Consider the following 18,031-nt stretch of genomic DNA (forward strand, 5'->3'; position numbering starts at 1 on the left):
TTGTTTAAAAGCAAGCATTGCAGTTTCTGATCACTGAGTGGTGTTAAACTTACTTGTTTGTGGGTCATGAATAGGTAAATAAAAGCACTATGCAGAAATAGACTTCTCAAAAGATTCAGATAGGAATAGGACTTACCTGAATCTCCTTTATGTCTGTAGGCCTTGTACTCAACACTACAGATGGAGAAACTGAGCTAAAGAGGTTCTTCAAAACATCTCTGAGCGTTTCAGATATTGCACATGTCCCTGCTCCCTGTCCCTAAAGAGAAACAAACAATCGTGCTGTTCAAAATTCAGAAGAATACAAGTTAAGGCAAAAAAGAAAATAATATCACTTGGTATATTTAAACTACCGAAGCTACTGAAAATTAGCTTTATGAGAGAGAGAGATGGTTTCTGTTGCCAATAACAAAATGTACCAGGAGATCGTGCAGATAATTAGTTCAATTTCTACACTAAGCATTAAAGAAAAACTAGAAATGTAAGCTAATGAAGCCACACTCTGTTCTGAGAGTTAAGAAGGCAAAGCTATTAGCCACAAAAACAGAAGTTTCATTGACAGTCTGTATCTTATGATGCTGCTTTAAAGTTTCTGTACTGCTTTGCACTCTGTGGGGAGAGCGGATCAGGCCACGGGATAAGCAGATAGGCACTGTGCCACTGATTTAATGGGAGTTACGCCAGCTTGCGACAGATGAGAACGTGCTAATCCTGGGCTGCACTGGAAAGTTATTTTAGCATCTCTTGCAGGTCTTTAACTTTGCTGAAAAAAAGCATGCTGTATGGACAGGCAGTCATGGCACTCCATGGGACTGACTCATATGTTTGCCTACTCAAAAACCTCATGGCCACCTGCATTTAACATCACCTGCTTCCACACTTCCTCTCTGAAGCATCAGAACACGTCACCAATTTTGCTTACACGTGTAGCTTCACTGGAGTAATTGTAGGTTTCTTTAGACAGTGAACCATCCCTCCTCCCCCTGTGCCCACGTAGAAGCCTGCTTTCAGCGTCAACGCTACTTGGAAGCTTTCTTCTGCTCAGTTATCTACAAGGGAGCAAATCTTCAAATGAAGCTGTCACGTAAAGGGCAGTATGATGCTACCTCTGCTCTGAAGGCAGCCCAGGAGAAATCTCCATGAGGCTTGTTTTCTAAAGAAAAGATTGAAGTTGAAGACAAAGATCTGAGGACTCATCTGTCTCTTCTTACATGGTACCACATTGAGAGACTGTGTTACTGCAGAGCAAGGCTTTAAAAGAAAGGGAAGCACCTTACAGGTGAAGATACAGAATAGATGGGCAATGCAATAAGTATACAAAGCAGAAAAAGAAAAAAAGGTGCCCTTCCACATGCTGCTGGCAGAAGGGAGCACACCTACAGCAAGCATGCCGTGACCGATTCACAGCAAGCAGCACCAACAAAGCAGGCCCAGCTTTGTCAAGTGATGGTCTGTCACTTAAAACCTTCAGCCCTTTTTTAAAAGTAGGAAAACACACACAGAGTTACTTCTGATCTCCTAAAGGGATGCTTGCAGCTTATACAACAGGTCAAGCCAATCAGGAGTAACACCCCTTTCCCAATTACCCAAGTGTTACAGAAACATCCAGGGCGTTTCATAAAAATCCCGGGAATGTTGCGTACAGAAATCCTGTTTCATCACCTCCTTACGTACCCACCCCCTGATGACATCCAGCTACTGTTCAAAACCCACAAGAGCACCAGCTAATTCCTCTGCAGCGTTGCCTTGCTCACGCTGTGGTACCCAAAACAACTGCCAAAGAAAGAGGCAGCAGCGTACTCCTGCAGATGCAGGTAATACTTTTACTTTTAAAAATATGAAAGAAGTAAAATTAGGCTGATGAAAGCCTCAGTTTCACTAATTTTTATTTTGAGGGGTATTTTAATAAGCAGATAAACTGTTGGCTGTTTTTGCTGTTTTTACTGTTTTGGGGGTGATTTGCCACCCCTACCCTTACCTACACATTGTTCGACGAAGAATGTTGCCAAGTAGTAAAATTCCAGCCAATTCTCACTTTGCCACCAACCTAACCTGGTATTTGTTATTTAGTAATAATAACAGCAACAACTGTCATTGGAATACCACTAGTAGATATTTCCTGTGTGTGTGTGTGTGTTTTTTTTTTCCATAGTTATTTGCAACACAATTTGGTTAAAGAGCTTCCTTTCCAGCCAACCTTTTTTTTTTAAGCCATCTTTATTTGGAAAGCGATGCTCTATCACACCATACCCTGCAAAGTCACAGTGACTTAACTGCCAAGCAAAAAGGTTCAATCCAACACGTTTTACTGTGGGATTGACACAGGCTAGGGGCTGACAGCGAGCTGCTGTGGCTAGCTCGAGGCCAGGCAGTACACAAGGTCAAGGTAGCGGAACCGCGAGCAACCCAAGCCCCGCAAGTCAGACAGGTTGCCAAAGGTAGCTCCGGCTCATCCAGCTTTTATCAGCAGAAAATAGGTCGTTATATCCACTTCTTTTGACTGATGACAGAACTATTGTGTAGATAATCATCAGCAATTACAGATCTTTATTTGTACACAAAGTATCTCTTCCGAAAGAGGAAAAGAAAAAGAGACACAGAAGCCAACATTAAAGTTTAAGAGCTGAAGGCACTTCCAAGGGGTAGGTTGCTCTTTGTTATATACATTAAATAGCTCTTCCTTTGTTGCCATCTCCACAAACGCTAACAGAAACTTCAAAGGGGAAAAAAAGCCCTTAAGTAGTAAGAACTTAACAGGCTCATTTAAAAAACACAGGCAAAGCACGCTGCAACCACTTTGTAACTCTGGACTTAGGCACCTCTCCAAAAGCAGGTTTTGAAGTCCAGTGAAGGTCAGTGACAGGGCCAAAGTTATTCGCACGTGTTAAGTACTTAATGCTTGTTCAAAAAGTGATCATTTACACTGCCAGATGCACAGTAAAATCCCCATTAAAACACACTTCAAAAGACTTGCTTCTCTTTAGTTATGAGCTTAACATTCTTGTGTACAAAAGCTATGGTAATAAATTATGATTCTGGGTCACTTAGTACAGGTCTTCAGAAGCAGCTCTGCTATACACTAACCTTAATCTTTAGCAAGGCTTTCAATCAGAAAACCAAGCTCGTAATACACAAGCAACCACACACCCACTGGTGTAGGAAAGGTGTAAAAGTCACCATGTTTGTGACCCCCGCCACCACCCAAAATTATGAAGATTCAAAGGCAGAAGAATCTCTTTCAGGACGTGTCAAAAACCAGAATTTATATACTAAGATAAGGTGCAATTCAGAAAGCCTCAAGATATTTCTAGATAACCCATCATTTCCTTTTTTTTTTTTTTTTTTTTTTAATTTTTTCAGAGCTGTATCTGAACCAGAGTTACCGGATTCCAAAACTATTTAAGTTAAAGAAGTGGCAATTTTTTAATTACTTTGATGGGAACATCATTACATTTTTTTCATTATTTTACAAGTGCTCTAAAAGAAGGCATTTAGTAACAGACATTCTTCACACCTTTGAATTTGGCTGAAAAATGTTTGCCAGGTCACTTGTCTGTCAAATGCAGGTTTATCTTTAATGCTTCAGTGATCCTGAGAGACGCTCTCAGATTTCACAGACGCGGGGTTTTGATGGATGAGCCATGGCAAGTTTCACTGAAGCAGTTTAAGAATACCATTGTCAATAGATAACTGCCCCATTCTTCTGCTGAATGTGGCCAGCAGAAAGGAACAGGCACTTTTACTTCAGTTGTTCCAACCTTACGTGATAGCTTAGCCCTAGCCACCATTACTGCTAATTTAAAGCATTAGAGGGTTGGAGACCCATCTTTTCTGCCTCCTTGAGCAGAGGGACAGAGTGACCACCTGGGGCAGATTTGGCAGAGGTTGTCTAAGGTCCCTCCACGTCTGAAGTGCACCTTTGCATTTGTTGCAACAAATAAAACTTACTGACTGACCTCCTGCCCTGTTGGCTGGATTTCAAAGTTGGTTTCATCGGTATTAATGAGGACCCACTCAACTTTGACATCATCTCCTTTGTCTTTCACGTAGAGCTGAAGCTGTGGATAGGAAAGAAGTTATCGGAGAGGGTTCTGGTAACATTTAAAGAAATTTTAAGTCAAGCTCCACGCTGATGCTCACCAAAGGAAGAATACCTGTTGCTGAGTCAGCATGTGCCCAAGTGACAGTCTAAGAAACCAAAAGTTACTTGAGAGCATATGCCAGTTATAAATGGTAATTTTGTTCTACATATCTCAACAATCTACCCAAAGCTTTATTTATCCAGTTGTCCTAAAGAAGAGGCTTAATTCATGAATTTATAACTCACCCCAGATAGAACTGTAACATTATTAAATGTTTTACTGGAGTTCAGATGAGCTTACATGAATTTTTCAAACAGGAGGTGAAAACCTGATACCATCTTTCAGATCTTTCAGCTGAACTGGGAGATAAGATGTAACAAGAGAATAAAAAAAAAAAAAAAAAAAAGAGAATAATACTTAATGCCTTACCTGCAAGTAAACTGGAGACAGTTTCACACTGTATGACTGGCTTTCTGCAGCTTCAGGTGAAGTACATGAGACACTGAAAACAAACGTAATGGAATCTCCCACAACATTACAAGAAACCACCTAAAGAAATTAAAGGGGGAAGAGGCAAAGGAAGAGAAAAATAATTTAGTCTTCGGAAGAATGGTGAAAGCAAGAAAGCAACTCAGAAAATGAGGGATTTTAGGCTACCAGAATTATGCTACGTTCTGCAGCTGGAAGATTTCCAGGCAATTTCATTAACATCCCTACCTCCTTCTACACATTCAGTTCCAAACACTGCAGTTCAAACATGCACTTCTGGATTAATACCTGAGAATTCTGGCATTTTCCAAAATTTCTTTTGTGTTATATAACACAAGATAACTCTTCACCTGACGAAGACTCCTTGTGTTTCACAGACCTATACGTTAGAATCTCTAAGATCTAAATTTTGTACTGTGGATGCAAACAAGTTTGTTCTCCCTCCTTTCCTACCCAGAACCAGGCATCCTATCATAGGATGGCTGTTTTTACCAAACATTCAACCCATTACAATGAACTGGGCAAGATTTATTTTAGCGGTATCCTACAAACGTGAAACTTTGGCATAATGCTGCTGCTGAGAGGATTGAGTAATTCCACCACTGGGGTGGTGATGGGCAGAAGCCTTTAAAAGTTTGAGTCTTTGACCAAACCAAGAAAGGCACTGAGCGTTGGTGGTAAAGCTAAATGTGTGGGACAAGCCTGTATGCCATACACTTACTTAAGTACACGCCCTGAGCTTTATAAGCAGCAATTTAACCTGTTATCACAGTGAGTTTACAAACACAGAATGGTTTTTTGTTGTCGTTTTTCCCTCTTCCTCTTGAAAGTAACTGAGGTTTTGAGCTGGTGCTCAAAGTCCCACGAACATGCAGAAAGCACCTGGCAGCAGAGGAAGCCCCCAGGTACAGAAGTCAAAAGTCATGCATTAAGCCAGGGAGAGAAGTTCACTTTGCAAAGTTGCAGCCTCTGCTGGTTGAAGACAGCTGCTCATCACAGTTCCTCTGTGGTTACTGTCCCACAGCTCCACCACTGGAAAGGTGAGTTAAATGCTCCTCGGATGGATTCAGGCCAAGTTAACCAGGTTAATGCGATGCACAAATCATTTGCTGCAAGATTTGTTTGAGGGAGACTCTGCACATACGCCAGTGAATTATGTTTGTGCACTTACTGCTGCACTTACAAGCACTGGAACTAAAGCTGAAGGTTTAAAATGAATCATGTACCTAAGGAAGATTCTTATCAGTCTCTCCTTAAATACACAGCCCATTTCCCAGGGCTCTATTGGATACATTGTAAGAAGCACCAGAGCACCATCAAGGGCTTCTGAGCACATCTATTAAGGGAGAAATTACAAAGGAGCAGGGGGAGGGAGTGGACAGGACAAATAACTATCACAACCACACCCATGAGCATCGAGATTTGCCTTTTCAGGTTTGTCTTCTGCAAACTCTAGGTGGGAAGTGGGAAAAATCTGCTTCCCTCACCTCTCTTCTTTCCCAAAACCTAAATTCCCTCAAAGCTGATTTATGTCCCTTAATCCCATATAATCACCATAAGCAGCCACAATTAGGACATAACAGAAAAGAGTTTTAAGCGTTTTTTATAGCTAACAAGACCAAAACCCCTAACTGCTCATTTTACTTGTAGTTGAGTCAAAACACAGAATCACTCAATTCATTCACAATGAGGATGGATTAGCATGTTTTTTTCCTTAAAGATGACAGAAAATGACAGGTCCTTCCTCTTTATGGAGAGCAGAGAAGAGAAAAAGGACAGGTCTGATGCAAATACTGCTGACACTTGCATATCCTAAGCACGGCGGTTTACCACCCATACACATCTGACCCACACATGCATGGGAAGTTCATGCCTTCAGAACAAGTTGGACCTGCTGCACATGTGGTGCAGGGCCATTCGTCTGGAGCTTCTGGACATCTAAGAGACAGGGTTACCAGGTACACAGCTGATTACTGCTTTAAATAAAACAAACAAAAGCGTGGTAGAAGAATGCGTAGATGTGTTCATGTGCAACTTTTTGCTTTTGTTTTCACTTTCAAGTAGAAGATGGAAACATGATCCAAGTGGCGGAACTTCTACTTTTCTTTCTCTACCCTGTTGAGATATGCCAAAATCATCTGCTAATATTTGTACCAGTAGCTTAGGAGCACGTACTGCTAGCATTTGGGCTTTTTATTTTCTGCCAATGTCACCCAGCAAATATTCCCTTTCTCTCCTTACTTTTGAGAAAGAAACTGTGGTCTTCAGGCACAGGAGCCTGTTTGAGTCCAATCACAAAAAGGAGTGTTTCCCTGTTTGTTGACAGAAAATTACATATATCACACAAAAACTGGAGTACCTGGAGCAGCACGATGGTTTACAGAGTAAGAACACCGAGAAAGTAGAATTCTTGGTAAAAACTTGAAGAGAAAGAGGTTCTGTTTTCATCTAAGATGCTGCCTACTAGCAAGAGACCGCAACTGCCACTTCTCTTCGCAAGTGACATTTCTTTAGAAATGTAGCAGATTCTTTTGATAGACCTGAGCAGAAATATATAGGCCATTTGCTCCAGAATAGCAACATAAATAAAAATACCGAAGCTTCCTGTGCTGTGTTCTTCTTCCACCATGGCCCCATCCAGCCTGCTTCCTCAAATTCCCTTTCTCTGAGCCAGTGAAGAGCAACCACCAAAAACCCCAGCTCATTCATATCCTGCAAAGCTCTAGCTAGAGACAAAATGCATTTGCCAGCAGGTAAAGGGAAGGTCAGGCAAAGCACCCGTCTGGTTAACAGAAAAAGAGGGAGAGTAGATTTTCATGAGAAAATAGTAGCATCTGGACTGGTAAATTGCTCTCCAACTTCACTTATCTTCCTCATTTCCCTTTCCCACCCTTCCACACAAAGGACATGCCTGGTCACCAACCTTTCACTTTCAATGGAGGCTAGAAAACCTGTAGTTTCTATAACAAAATTTCTTTTAAAATGAAGACCTTGTACCACTGCACAGCAGCTGTGGCTGGCTAACTCTGGATTCCCAGAGGGGTTATGCTCCAGCTCTTCGCCTTCGCTATCTTGTAGCTGGACAAGCAAGACCTCGTACTCTTGCAGTAGAAGGGTAAGGTGAAGCAGTGGCACAAAGACACCAGGACTCTTCCACCAGCAAGACCAAAGTGCCTTATCACACCAGCATCTCCCCATGGACAGACACTCCACCACCAGCAAGGCATCTCTCTGTGCACTTTGAGGATCTTCTATCCAGCAGTGGCTCCCAGCCCTTCCTCTAAAGTTATTAGTAAAATTACCCTAAAACACTGTTCGAGGCAAACAAGAAGGAACAAGACTGAAGAAACATTACAGTCAGAGTAAGACAAATATTTTTCCAAGTAACTGAAGTGCCCGAACATGTGTGCTCATAGCTACCAAAGTCCTGCCCTCCTGCTCTGCCTTTCCCCTCTCTATCTTGACTCTGCAGTTCCTCTGGACAGAGCTGCAGAATTTCAGCTTCTCTCCTTTCAGCAAAAGCTACTTCAGTTCAAGGAGAATCAGGATGCCTCTCCTTGTCACTCAGGCTGTCCTCTTGCCTTGAGATGTTTCAGTATTGTTCCTGTCACCACACAGATTTGTGCTTCACACACAGACTTGCTGTTACTCCTCCAGATCAGCCCTTCTTCCCCATCTCTCTGTGCGAGACAGGAGAGCCCCTCCTGTGGTAAAAGGGATGATGAATGGCCATGATTTCAGAAGGAAGTTCATACAGTCCAGCAGAAGAAGTTCTTCTCCACCTTCCCCAAGCCTGACTGTATCGTGTGCATGTGTAAAACTCCCGATGTTACGGGCCTGATTGGTTTTCCTCTGGACAGAAATCAGTTTTACTGCGTTTAGCATCTACTTCAAGAAAGAACAAGTTACTCGAGGCCAAGAAACATGTATCAGTACCATGTAAGCAATAAAAATCTTTAAAAGTTTGCACAAGAAACAAGTATACCCTGAGGCAGCAACGCAGTGAATGCTGTTTTCATCTCAACTGCAGGTATCGGGATGCTATGAGATTTAGGAGCCCCACAATTTCCAATTTTGGTTCTGGATTACCGCTCTGAGAAAGAGAAGGCCCTCATTCTGTCACAGACATGTTATCTTGTCCACGGCCACAAAGATGGTTTGCGTGCTCAGCTTAAAACCTCCCCACAGGAAACTTTTCCAGTCAGAAACTTCTGCCTTTTCACAGTCATTACGCTCAGCTGTTTGAGAGGAGAATTACACCACCTTCCTTGGCTAAGCGAGCCTGTACATCAACTTCTTGAGGGGCTTTCTGTAGCTTCTACGCCATTCCATCTTCACTCGAGCAGCTCATTAAATGTGACAGACAAAATCAAGGACAGAACACAAACGCAATGTCTAACCCAGGCACAGCTAGTAGCTGATTTTAAGAAGCTGGTATCAAAGCAAGTCTGCCTGCAAATATAATGAGAAAACCTCAGATCAGTTTTCCAAAGTGACAATAAGCACAGGGATGAAGGCAGGGTGAATGACGGAATGAGTGCACAGGAGGAGGAGACACCACAGGAGCAACAGAAGCAAAACAAAAACTGATACACCAAGCGAATTTATCCATTCCTTTGTGTCTGACAGGCAGACAAATTCAAAGCAGTGGAAAAAAGGGCAGGGGGAAGGGTGGTTAAAAACAACAATCAGGGAGTAGAAGCAGACACGAGAGGTAGACTTTTCAATCAGCCTATCAGGCCAAGCGATCATGAGCTGGTGGGAGGACAAGAAGCAGTACCTATATTTAAGAAGGTGGAAAATAAACACCAGAAATAGACCGGGTAGTTTGGCCTCACTAACATGCATGTTAAACAAGCAACTTAGAAGGTGGCATAGCTGAAGACACTGATACAAATGGAAGACAAAAAATGCAAGAAAGGTTTGCCAGCTTGTCCTACCGTAACTTGGAGAAAGGCACTGGGGTGCTAGGGTACCCCTGGCACTTGCTGGCAGATGTGGCACAAACCTGCAGGAGGACCACGAGCACCTGCAGCTGCCTAACAGTGCCAAAACCAGCATTATCGCCACTGAAGCAAACAAATCCCAGCCTGGATGTCTTCCTTTGACAAGAAACTCAGTTCCTAGGTAGGTTAGATCTATTATGCTGTCTTGCCTGTTTTAACAAGGAACCTATGTCCAAAACTCGTCAGCAGAAAACTGAAAGAAAATATGAACTGAGGAAAGAAAGCTGGGAGGCAGCAATATAAAGGGAGATAAGGACATTACACAGAAAAGCTGAAAAACCTTGATGACTAGAAGAGAAATGTAACACCAAATTCAGAGCATGTGTGCCAGAATCAAGAAATAAGCTCCACTCTATAGAGGCAGTATCACTAGGAGAAAACCAAAGTAAGAGAAACCTGGATGTATCAAGTCAACCACGGTGTGAGGCAGCCGCAGGAGAGGCAGATGAGAAGCCTTAAATGCATTGGGAAGAGCTGTCGGAGGCACAGGGAAGCAGTCAATCTCAACACACAGGGAGACCTTGTTGTGCTGTGCTTCACTTTAGCCACCACGTTCAAGGAACACGAATCCAACTGGAGCGGCTGCAGAGACCGGACGCAAAGGCGTGACTGGCAAACCAGCACTGCGAAAGGAGACTTGAGGAACACCTTATTTACCCAAGCCAAACAAAGGCTGGAAGGAAACGTAACTCCTCCATAATGTACTTAGTGACAGAAAGCACCAGGGGAAAAAAAAGTAAATACCGTCAGGATAAAGGATTATGCTAGTACAGGAAAAAAAAAATATACAAAAAATAGCTGCATAGGCTATGATTCCTCTTAAGGTTGTAAAAAAAAAATAATAAATACAAAACAAGCAAACAATAATTAAAAGAGCAAATCTCCAGGACACCTTCCGAAGCACAAGAAGGAGTTAAAGGACAACAGAGATGGCACGTGGTGGTCAGGGCGGTTCAGCCCACCAACACTAATCGTCGATAAACACATGTACACAACCAGGGACGAATCCCAGGTAATGCTGTAGCATTCAGGACGAGAAAACAGCCTCTCCTGCGGTGGAAAACAGCCTTTGCTTCGCAATGCCTTCACTTGCTCTGGAGCGAGTGGAGGTGGGTGAGCTGCGGCAGGATGCCAGCACGGGCTGCCAGCTGGAAGCAAAGGGAGACGAGGATGAAGCTGCAACAGCCACGCGGTTGAACGAGGCCTTTTTGTCAGCCTGCAGAGTAGCCCTCCTTCCCCTCCACGACTTCTCCCAATGAGATCCATCATATCAAGGCTTCCCGTTAGCTTTTCTATTTGCTAATGCCTAACGCGATGTGGGGCATTCACTCCTCTTACAGCAACTTCTCACGAACCACTTGTGAAAGGAAAAGTGAGCAGTGGGCCCTCTGAAGGCATTTCTCAGCTCTGTTTAAGCTTGAAAAGGAGGGGATTTTTGCTCCAGTTTTACGGTTAGGGAACAGACTTGGAAGTTTGCTCTGCCTAAACCCTTCCGTGCCAAGCTCGCAACAAGAGAATTGTCTTCCCTGTAGCCTTTTATTGTTTCTGGGAAGTTCAAAGCCTCTGAAAATAGACTGCAGTAATGGAAAGGTTGGCAGGATCAGCTGAGAATATTGCTAATGTTTACTTTATTGAAACAAAACAGCCAACACCACACAATGAAAACAGGCCTCTTCGTTCTATATGTTTAGGCTCTGGCCCAAATCTGGAGCGACAGCTACGTATAAATAGAGGCTTTGTCGAGAGGCAGCGCGGTGTAACCTTCCTCCACGGAGCAGCTCCATCACGATCACAGTGGCGTTTGCCAAGTTCATAGCCAGCAGCTTCCCTGACACCATTCGCATCGGCCAACACACGCCGCTTTTACAGCCTCGAGCTCCTTCAAGGCAAGGACAGCCGCATGCACCTCAGGACAGCACGTGTCGGAGCGCGTCCTGCTCATAAACAGGGCTGTCAGCGGTAATATAACAGTGACAGCCTGTCTGGCAATCCTGTATTGATTTGGCGTGAGCGCAGGCGAGCCTTGCCAGGCACGAGGCTCGCACCCAGCACCATGCAGGACCCTCCTCTGGTGTGCTCCATGGCCCAGCACTCAAGAGGATAAAACTATCCACCACAAAAGAGAAGTGTGCCACGGGGATCCATCGCCACACCTCTGCATCCCACGGTTACAGATTTTGAACTCTCACCCTCATTCCTCTGTTTCCTTTGATGACCACAGCCTCTCTGATGCAAAGTCTTCAAAATACCTATTTAGAAACGACGTGCAATAAATCAAGCCCTGGCTGCTGACCAAGGCTCCTATACGCTCTCGCTACCCAGATCACAAGTAAAGCAGCATGCTGAACCAGTTACAGGAAAGCAGTCCTGTGCCAGCTTATGCCCCAGGCAAGTGCAGAGCTCTGTGGGACGCTACAGCATTGATAAACAAGCAGCATATGGTCACAAGCCACATTCAGAGCCAGTCAGACCAGAGGCCTGAGCCTGGACAAGCTGCCAAGAGAGATTTCAATTTCATGTTGTGTTTTCTGGTAATGCTTGCAAAGATTAAGGGTTTGAAGAGCAGGGGAAAAAAAAAAATAAATCCAAAACTTTGGACCTTTGGTATTTCCTGAAGAGTACATAAGAGAGAGAATTATCACATGAGAAAACTCCTGAGGTGTTTAGAGAAAGGTACAAATTTAGTGAAGGAGTGAAAGTAGCACCCGAGTGCAATTCCAAGGCTATTACATACTGAAATCCAAATAAATTATTCAGGTTATACCTTAACTGAAGGCGTACGAATAGTTCAGAGCAATTTTTCTACCAGCTACGCACACGATTATGGAAACAGGTTTTGGCGCAATTCAGAACAACCCAATTTACATAAGCAAAACTGTCTTAATCCAATACATTTTAAAAAGTGCTTATATTGCTTCAAGCTGCTATGAAACCCCATTAGATTGCTGGTTGCAATATTAACAGCTCCATTAGCATCCTGAAATGGCTCAACCCAAGGTCAGACAAGGACCAGGGGACTGCAGGCAACAGCACAAAGCTCCAGGTAGAACAGGGCGAGAGAGCAGCCCCACAGCATGGCTTTATGCAACGCCACAGCAGCTCACCCGCCTCAGGCCACTGTGGGGCCAACGCTACTGAAACATCACAACTTTGCCAAGGGGGGAGAGAGCTTCAATCTCGCTAGCCCTAACTGCTGGGGCAGGGAGCACTGGTAGGAAAAAAAAAATAAAAAAAATTGAATCAAGGCTAGAGAGCAAGTGCACAAATGTCTTTACACACCGGCAACCCCCAGCTGCCACTGATCAATCAGGGTGTGACTTTAAGTTGAGTATCAGACAGATGAGCATGCATAGTTTTTAAAGGAATCACAGTATAGCTGCTTAACATTTAAATCAGACAAGCAAACAAAAACAACAAAGCAGAACTAGAAGTATTAAGCTAAACTGATTCAGGTGCCTGAAGCATCAGTGCATGTTGACTAGTAGTTACAGTAACTAGGATGAAAACGCAAAAGTTGTCGTTGCTAATAAGCACACAACCGTTTTTTTCCTTTTAAGGCATCTGTACACTATTTTAAGAGCCACATTCTGCCTTATTTTAATATTGTGTGCACTAAGTGTGGGAAAAAACACTTCCTGGTAGGTGCTGGGGGGGTGGGCGAGGAAGAAGCAAACAATCCCTTCCTCACTGAATATAGGATTCGGTAGCCACAATGTCACCCTGAGGACTCTGCACCTGCCCCACTGATCCTTATCTGGCTGGGACTCATGAAACAAACCTGTAATCAGCCACACAAACAGCAAGCAAGAGGCAGACAAAGATGCTTTCCTGTCCCAGAGGAGAAGTGTCCCTTTCCTTCTTCATGAATTCCCCACCCCACGCTTCAACAATAAGATGGGGAGCCGTAATGACGGGGGGTGGGAGAAGGCTGCTGTAGGAGGTGACAAAAGGTGTTTCTATAAACTTGGCATAGCTCTAGTTATTGTTCATTTGGTAGAAGCCCTGGAGCACGCTGTTCATGACTTGCACAAGAAGTGAATCAATGCAAAGAGTTTGCACAGGCTCATTAGAGAGGCAGTCCCTTACCAGCCTCCACAAACTCATCAGGTCAAATGCTCAAAGTACTGAGAAATCAAACTCCTGCTGACACTCATACAAAAAGTTATACTTCTTGCTAAAAAGTAAACTGAAACAAAACAAAAATTAAGTTTACCTTCTCTTGAGCTGACTTTACCACACTAACAACTTGTTTAACTGCTAGCTCAAGTGGTTCTGGTCGGTCATCTTCCTCAAATGTCAGCAATTGTGAATCCTAAGAAAGAAGAAGAGAAGCATGATTAGCTGACAAACCCATCACTTGAAAAGGGGTGATGAAAATTCATGGCCTGTAAAGATCCTGGAAGAACCAGCGACAGAACTGCAAGCCTATGTCAAAACTCACGTGTTTTAATTGTGTGACAGCTCACCATGTAATACAAGGTAGAGCCTGAAAACCTATACTTAGGACATACATACAGGCCTAATCATCTTTCACTGTACAGAATATGAAGGTATACAACATGCTGCAGGGTGAAGCCCATGCGCAGCGACAGAGCTCAGCGAAACTGCTCTTCCTGATAAGGATTAACCAGAGTTATGCTCCACGAGCGTTTTTGGTTTGGCCTAGCAATAAAATATATATTTTTTTTTTTGGGGGGGGGGAGGGAGGTCATGCAGCTGCTCAAGTCTACACCAAAACTAAGAAAACCCAACGCCCAGCTTGCAGAGGTGAGGGACGAGCCCTTCCCCAGGCCTTGCTGGTGCGTGGAAGCGGCAGCGCTGACAGCTACTCGGCGTTGGCAGCAGCAGCAGGGCAGCAGGCGCAGGTTTTGGCGGTGAGGTCACGCTCCTGGGGCAGCAGCTATCGCATTCCCCAGGCGGTGCGCATGCCGGCGCAGCAGCGCAGAGGCCGGCAGGGATTTGGCGAGCTGCGTGGTGCTGGGGAGCAGCGCGGTGCTGCAGTGCCAGGCGGTGAACTCATCGCAAGACACCGCTCCAGCTGCTGGCTCTCCAGCTGCACGCCCGGCTCGGCGGCTTCGCTCTCTGGCTGGGGACAGGACGCTGCTGCTGGCCTCTCCGTTCCGCTTCCCAGCACCTGTTCCCAAATCCTTTCGGCTCTCCCCTTCCAGCAGCAAACCCTCGCGTCTTAACCCAGTCTCTCCGAGCCGTGCAAGCCCGGAGGACGCCGTATTTTCCTCCCGCACGCCGCGCTGCTCTCCTTATCTCCCAGGCACACATGTTGCCCGGCTCTTCCTCCTGCCCCAGCCTCCCCCACCGTGCACGGCAAGCCCCGGCTCGCTGCTGCCCGGCCACACGGAGCCCTGCCGGCACCAGGAGTGCTGCGGGCAGGCTCCTTCCCAGGCTTACGCCACGCAGCAGCACCGGCTCGTTCATCCCCAGCCCTTTCCACTAAAGCAGCCAGCTCGCAGTCCCCACAACTGGGACATTTGCTGCCCTAAACCTCGCTGCACAGCCACCCCCCCCCCAACCCCCGCTGCCCCACCGAGGGCTCTCCCCTCCGCCGCCCTGCACCGCAGGCACCCGGGAGCCCCGCAGGCGGCCGGCGGGGCGGTGTTTGAGCGCGGAGGGCCCGGGTCCGGGTTTCGCCCCGTGCCGTCCCCCCCCCACCTCCTCCCCGCAGCTCCCCGGCCGGCACTCACCGCCCTGGCCGCCGCCTCGTCGCGCAGCGCCGCCACCCATGCCCGCCGCCACTGCCGCCGCCAGCTGCCCAGCGACAGCGCCCAGCCCAGCACCGAGCCGCCCTCCTCCAGCAGCTCGTCCCGAGGCCGCCACGGGGGCTGCTGCTGCTGCTGGGACTGCTGCTGCTGCTCCTCCTGCTGCTGCTGATGGTGGTGGTGGTGCTGCTGCTGCTCCTGCTGCTGTTTGGGGGTCCTCCGCCGCCGCCACCCGCGCAGGGCCAGCAGCGCGTACTGCACCAGGTAGACGGCCAGCGTGGCCAGCGCCGCCACGAAGAGGGCGACCAGCGCGTACCAGCGCAGCTCGCCCAGCCCGCCCGCCAGCCCCGCCATGGCTGACCATAATGGGAGCCGCGATACCAGCCCCCACCGCCACCACCACGCCGCAGCCCGAGCCCGAGCCCGTCCCCGTGTCCCTGTGTCCCCGTCCCCCCCGCACCCAGCGGCCGGCGGCGGCCCCGGGACCCGCCCGGCACCGCCCTCGGCGCCCGCAGCGCCCGCCCCCGCCGCCGGGGCGCTGAGGGGAGGGAGGCCGGGCCCGGCCCCTGCTGCCGCCATCCAGGCGCTGCGTGCCCCCTCCCCGCTTCGTGTAGACGCGAGTTTCCCCCATTTTTGGGGTGTTTTGGGGCGCTGCCCTATCGCTGTGTCCTCGGTTTTGTTCTGCTTTGCTGTGCCTGCTCGCCCTCTGTCTCACACTGACCTACTCCTAGGCAGGGAACCTCTCACCTGTGTGTGTTATTTTGCCCAAGCCATGCCCAAAAACAACCCGTGGTGAAGTCACTGAGGCTGGCACTGAAACACCGCTTTAACTTCTTGCACCACTCAAGTTCAGACTGTTGCTTTACAGGGCAGAAATGCCCTTTCTTAGCTGGAAACTGGGGTTCCAGATCTCTGGGTGTGTGCCGTGGGCCACAGAGGGAAATCGACAGGGCTCTGTCGGGGGAGCCCAAGGGTGGCAGATGTTGAGGTGCAGAAGTTGTGCAGGCTCGCAGACCACACTGCAAATGCTTGTGTGCTGGACGCTTTCAGGCTGATTCATAGCTAGAAGCAAAGGTTAAAAAAAAAAAAAAAAAAGGAAGTGAGTACATAAGTGAGTACATTACAGAGTCACCAAGTGGCTGAGGTGAGAAGGAACCCCTGGAGGCCACCTGCTCCAAGCCCTGCCCAAGCAGGGCCACCCAGAACAGGCTGCCCAGGGCCAGGCCCAGGCGGCTTCTGGAGATCCCCAAGGAGCCCCCACAGCTCTCTGGGCAGCCTGTGCCAGGGCTCCTGAAGTGCTGCCTGCTGCTCAGAGGGAGCCTCATGTTATTTGTGTGCCCATTGCCTCTTGTTGGGGTGCTGGACACCACTGCAAAGAGCCTGGCTCCATCTCCTTTCTTCATTTAAGAGATGCTCCAGACCCTTAATCATCCTTGTGGCTGGACCCTCTCTCCACCACGTCCCTGTCTCTTGTACTGGGGAGCACAGAACTGGACCCAGCACTCCGCCTCACCACTGGCCTCACTGGTGCTGAGTGTAAGGAAGGATCATCTCCCTACTCCTGCTGGTAACATTCCTCCTAATGCAGCCCAGGATACCGTTTGGTGGTCTTTGCCATGATGGCATGTTGCTGGTGAACTGGGAAACCTCACACTCCATTTACTGACCTGCTGCCTTCTGCCTGCCTGGCTCCTGGCAGGAGATTTAGAGTGTACCTACAGGATACCAAGGAGCAAGCTGCTGAGATCTCCAGAGATCCAACCAATTGCTACATTAGCACAGCACCGTACGTGGGTTAATTGACCCTGCTGAGAGATCAGATTTATTAGCTGGGAACGTTCAGTTTAAGATCAAACCTGGTGTCTTTGCTTGTATTGCACTTTGCTGTACCACCTGGTTTGCGGATAGCTCAGGGATTTATAACACAGTACTACAGGATGACAGACAAACGTGCCCTTAGCTTGTCCCATGTTTCAGTTCCCCACATATGCCATCTAGACAATTTTCTTTAACTGGCACGAGTGTTGTGAGACTCATTACTGAATACGAAATGAAAAAAAGATGTAAAAGATTACACTGAAATATTAAGAACAGTTTCCCTTTCTGGAATTTTATCAACTAGTTTGTTACTATAAATATTCTATGTTTTTACTTTTAAAGTATAACAAAAATATATGGCAGCTAATATTTAATTACTTTCCCTTTTCATATGCTTGTGAACTTGGAATAGCCCTCTCAGAGCATTCAGGATCTAGCCCATCAAAGTATAGCTCTGGGGATGAGATTAGTAAAGTAATTAGTTGTTCATAATTCCACGTTCTTTGAAGCTGGGAAGTGTGATTCTGACTTTTCTGCTAGGCTCTCCACTGTATTTCTATTAAAGAACCTTTGTATTTCCCAATCTCAGCTTTCTTTTTACTTAGCAAGTATGTATCTATACCAGTGATGGCTGCAAAGCAAGATTGAAATAAGGTGAAGTGAGAGAAAATGGTACAGAGTTGATCTCACAAGGATTCTGGAACAAGGGAGTTTTAAATGCATCATTTATTGCAGTTTTCTCACACCTCCACGTTTTGGTCTTTTGAAGCCTGAATTTTGTAAACTGTTTCGCTCGCTGTGTTAGAAAGGCAAGATGAAAACTGCAGACACGTAGCTTGCTATGACCTGGTCTATACTAGAATGGTTTCCTGTTAGAGCTACCCTAGACAGATGAACAGAAATAAAATATCTCACCTGTTAA

General features: G+C 46.5%; 1 protein-coding gene across 1 annotated transcript in view; it reads right to left on the minus strand.

Moving 5' to 3' along the window:
* C2CD2 (C2 calcium dependent domain containing 2) overlaps window positions 1–15,678 on the minus strand; it is a 39,700-nt gene extending 24,022 nt beyond the window's left edge. The window contains exons 1-6 of the mRNA XM_032207493.1: window positions 15,503–15,678; window positions 15,277–15,424; window positions 13,791–13,889; window positions 4,512–4,631; window positions 3,957–4,058; window positions 137–259 (exon numbers count right to left, since the gene is read on the minus strand). Coding sequence (XP_032063384.1) covers window positions 137–259; window positions 3,957–4,058; window positions 4,512–4,631; window positions 13,791–13,889; window positions 15,277–15,424; window positions 15,503–15,645 — 735 coding nt within the window. The 5' untranslated portion in view covers window positions 15,646–15,678. The remainder of the gene's footprint in view (window positions 1–136; window positions 260–3,956; window positions 4,059–4,511; window positions 4,632–13,790; window positions 13,890–15,276; window positions 15,425–15,502) is intronic.
* Window positions 15,679–18,031: the final 2,353 nt, after the last annotated feature.

The sequence above is a fragment of the Aythya fuligula genome, chromosome 1 (genome assembly GCF_009819795.1).
Source record: "Aythya fuligula isolate bAytFul2 chromosome 1, bAytFul2.pri, whole genome shotgun sequence".
Classification (NCBI taxonomy): Eukaryota; Metazoa; Chordata; class Aves; order Anseriformes; family Anatidae; genus Aythya; species Aythya fuligula.